The sequence below is a fragment of the Priapulus caudatus genome, unplaced genomic scaffold (genome assembly GCF_000485595.1).
Source record: "Priapulus caudatus unplaced genomic scaffold, Priapulus_caudatus-5.0.1 Scaffold36, whole genome shotgun sequence".
Lineage (NCBI taxonomy): Eukaryota > Metazoa > Priapulida > Priapulimorpha > Priapulimorphida > Priapulidae > Priapulus > Priapulus caudatus.
This window is the reverse complement of record NW_014577097.1, coordinates 462,363-464,433: the sequence shown is the minus strand read 5'-3', so window position 1 is coordinate 464,433 and position 2,071 is coordinate 462,363. Positions and strand designations below refer to the sequence as shown.

General features: G+C 54.6%; 1 protein-coding gene across 1 annotated transcript in view; it reads left to right on the top strand.

Moving 5' to 3' along the window:
- LOC106818034 (mediator of RNA polymerase II transcription subunit 13-like) overlaps nucleotides 1-2,071 on the top strand; it is a 34,973-nt gene that overhangs the window by 29,882 nt on the left and 3,020 nt on the right. The window contains exon 7 of the mRNA XM_014822752.1: nucleotides 1,466-1,707. Within this exon, the coding sequence (XP_014678238.1) occupies nucleotides 1,466-1,707 (242 nt within the window). The remainder of the gene's footprint in view (nucleotides 1-1,465; nucleotides 1,708-2,071) is intronic.

Here is a 2,071-nt window from a genome sequence, read left to right as displayed (position 1 = left end):
CTGTCACAGTCATTGTAGGTAGGTGTCACGCTCCCCCCGCGCTGTCACAGTCATTGTAGGTAGGTGCCGCTCTCCCCCCCCCACGCTGTAACAGTCATTGTAGGTAGGTGCCACGCTCTCCCCGCGCTGTCACAGTCATTGTAGGTAGGTGTCACACTCCCCCCGCGCTGTCACTGTCATTGTAGGTAGGTGTCACACTCCCCCCACCCGCGCTGTCACTGTCATTGTAGGTAGGTGCCACGCTCCCCCCACGCTGTCACTGTCATTGTAGGTAGGTGCCACGCTCTCCCCGCGCTGTCACAGTCATTGTAGGTATGTGTCACACTCCCCCCCCCACGCTGTAACAGTCAGTGTGGGTAGGTGCCACGCTCCCCCCACGCTGTCACTGTCATTGTAGGTAGGTGTCACACTCCCCCCGTGCTGTCACAGTCATTGTAGGTAGGTGTCACACTCCCCCCCCCCACTGTCACAGTCATTGTGGGTAGGTGTCACACTCCCCCCGCGCTGTCACAGTCATTGTAGGTAGGTGCCACGCTCCCCCCACGCTGTCACAGTCATTGTAGGTAGGTGCCACGCTCCCCCCGCACTGTCACAGTCATTGTAGGTAGGTGTCACACTTCCCCCCCGCGCTGTCACTGTCATTGTAGGTAGGTGCCACGCTCCCCCCGCACTGTCACAGTCATTGTAGGTAGGTGTCACACTCCCCCCCCACGATGTAACAGTCATTGTGGGTAGGTGCCACACTCCCCCCGCGCTGTCACAGTCATTGTAGGTAGGTGCCACGCTCCCCCCGTGCTGTCACAGTCATTGTAGGTAGGTGTCACACTCCCCCCCCCACGCTGTCACAGTCATTGTGGGTAGGTGTCACACTCCCCCCGCGCTGTCACAGTCATTGTAGGTAGGTGTCACGCTCCCCCCGCGCTGTCACTGTCACAGTCATTGTGGGTAGGTGTCACACTCCCCCCGCGCTGTCACAGTCATTGTAGGTAGGTGCCACGCTCCCTCCACGCTGTCACAGTCATTGTAGGTAGGTGTCACACTCCCCCCCACACTGTCACAGTCATTGTAGGTAGGTGCCACACTCCCTCCGCGCTGTCACAGTCATTGTAGGTAGGTGTTACACTCCCCCCATGCTGTCACAGTCATTGTGGGTAGGTGCCACACTCCCCCCTACGCTGTCACAGTCATTGTGGGTAGGTGCCACACTCCCCCCGCGCTGTCACAGTCATTGTGCGTAGGTGTCATGCTCCTCTGTGCCATCACAGCCATTGTAAATAGTTCACACTTGCTCATCTTAAATATAGTATTTTCTTATGTGATCTGCATAGCTGAAATACCTAATATCTAAAGCTACCATTTTTTCATACCTAATTTAACTAAGCCACCAATTCGAACTACCTCAGATATGTTTCATTTTGAACTCTCACATTGTACGGTCCGTGATCGTTTGCGCTCGACATTGCAGGTGGCGTGAGGATGTGCTACCCGTCTTGCTACGTGGTTGTCGTGGACCCGAGCACGCCTTCCCCGCCGCCCCAGACGCAGGTGGCCACCTCAGGGACAACGACGCCCCGCGCCGCGCAGCTCACGCAGCAGAAATCGCTGCCAAACTCGAGCGCCCTCTCCGCAGCCAACCTCTCCTCTGTCTCGCTGACGCCGCCTACGTCGCCGTGCGACCCGGCGCTGCTCCGCGAGGCCAAGGTCAAGGTACGTCAGCACAGCGCCACCTAGCGTAGGACGTAGCGGCGACGGCGGCCGCTTGTTAGTCTGTTACCGTGACGACGACTATGGTCGGTGTATTGTTGACACGGTCTATCATAAGAGGGTGGAACACACCTTCCCAGTTACTTAAGTAAAAAATGTGTAATTTCACTGTTAAACTTGCGACTTTGGTTTTGCCACGTCCCGGTTCACTCCTTTTATCCGTTAATTTCGGTAAATTTATCCAGTGTGTCCTGATTCTCAGATAATTACATCGTTTCAACTCAGCTCGGGATTATCTTGTATTAATCTTATAATATATATATATATATATATATATATATATATTATATATATATACACGCCGATA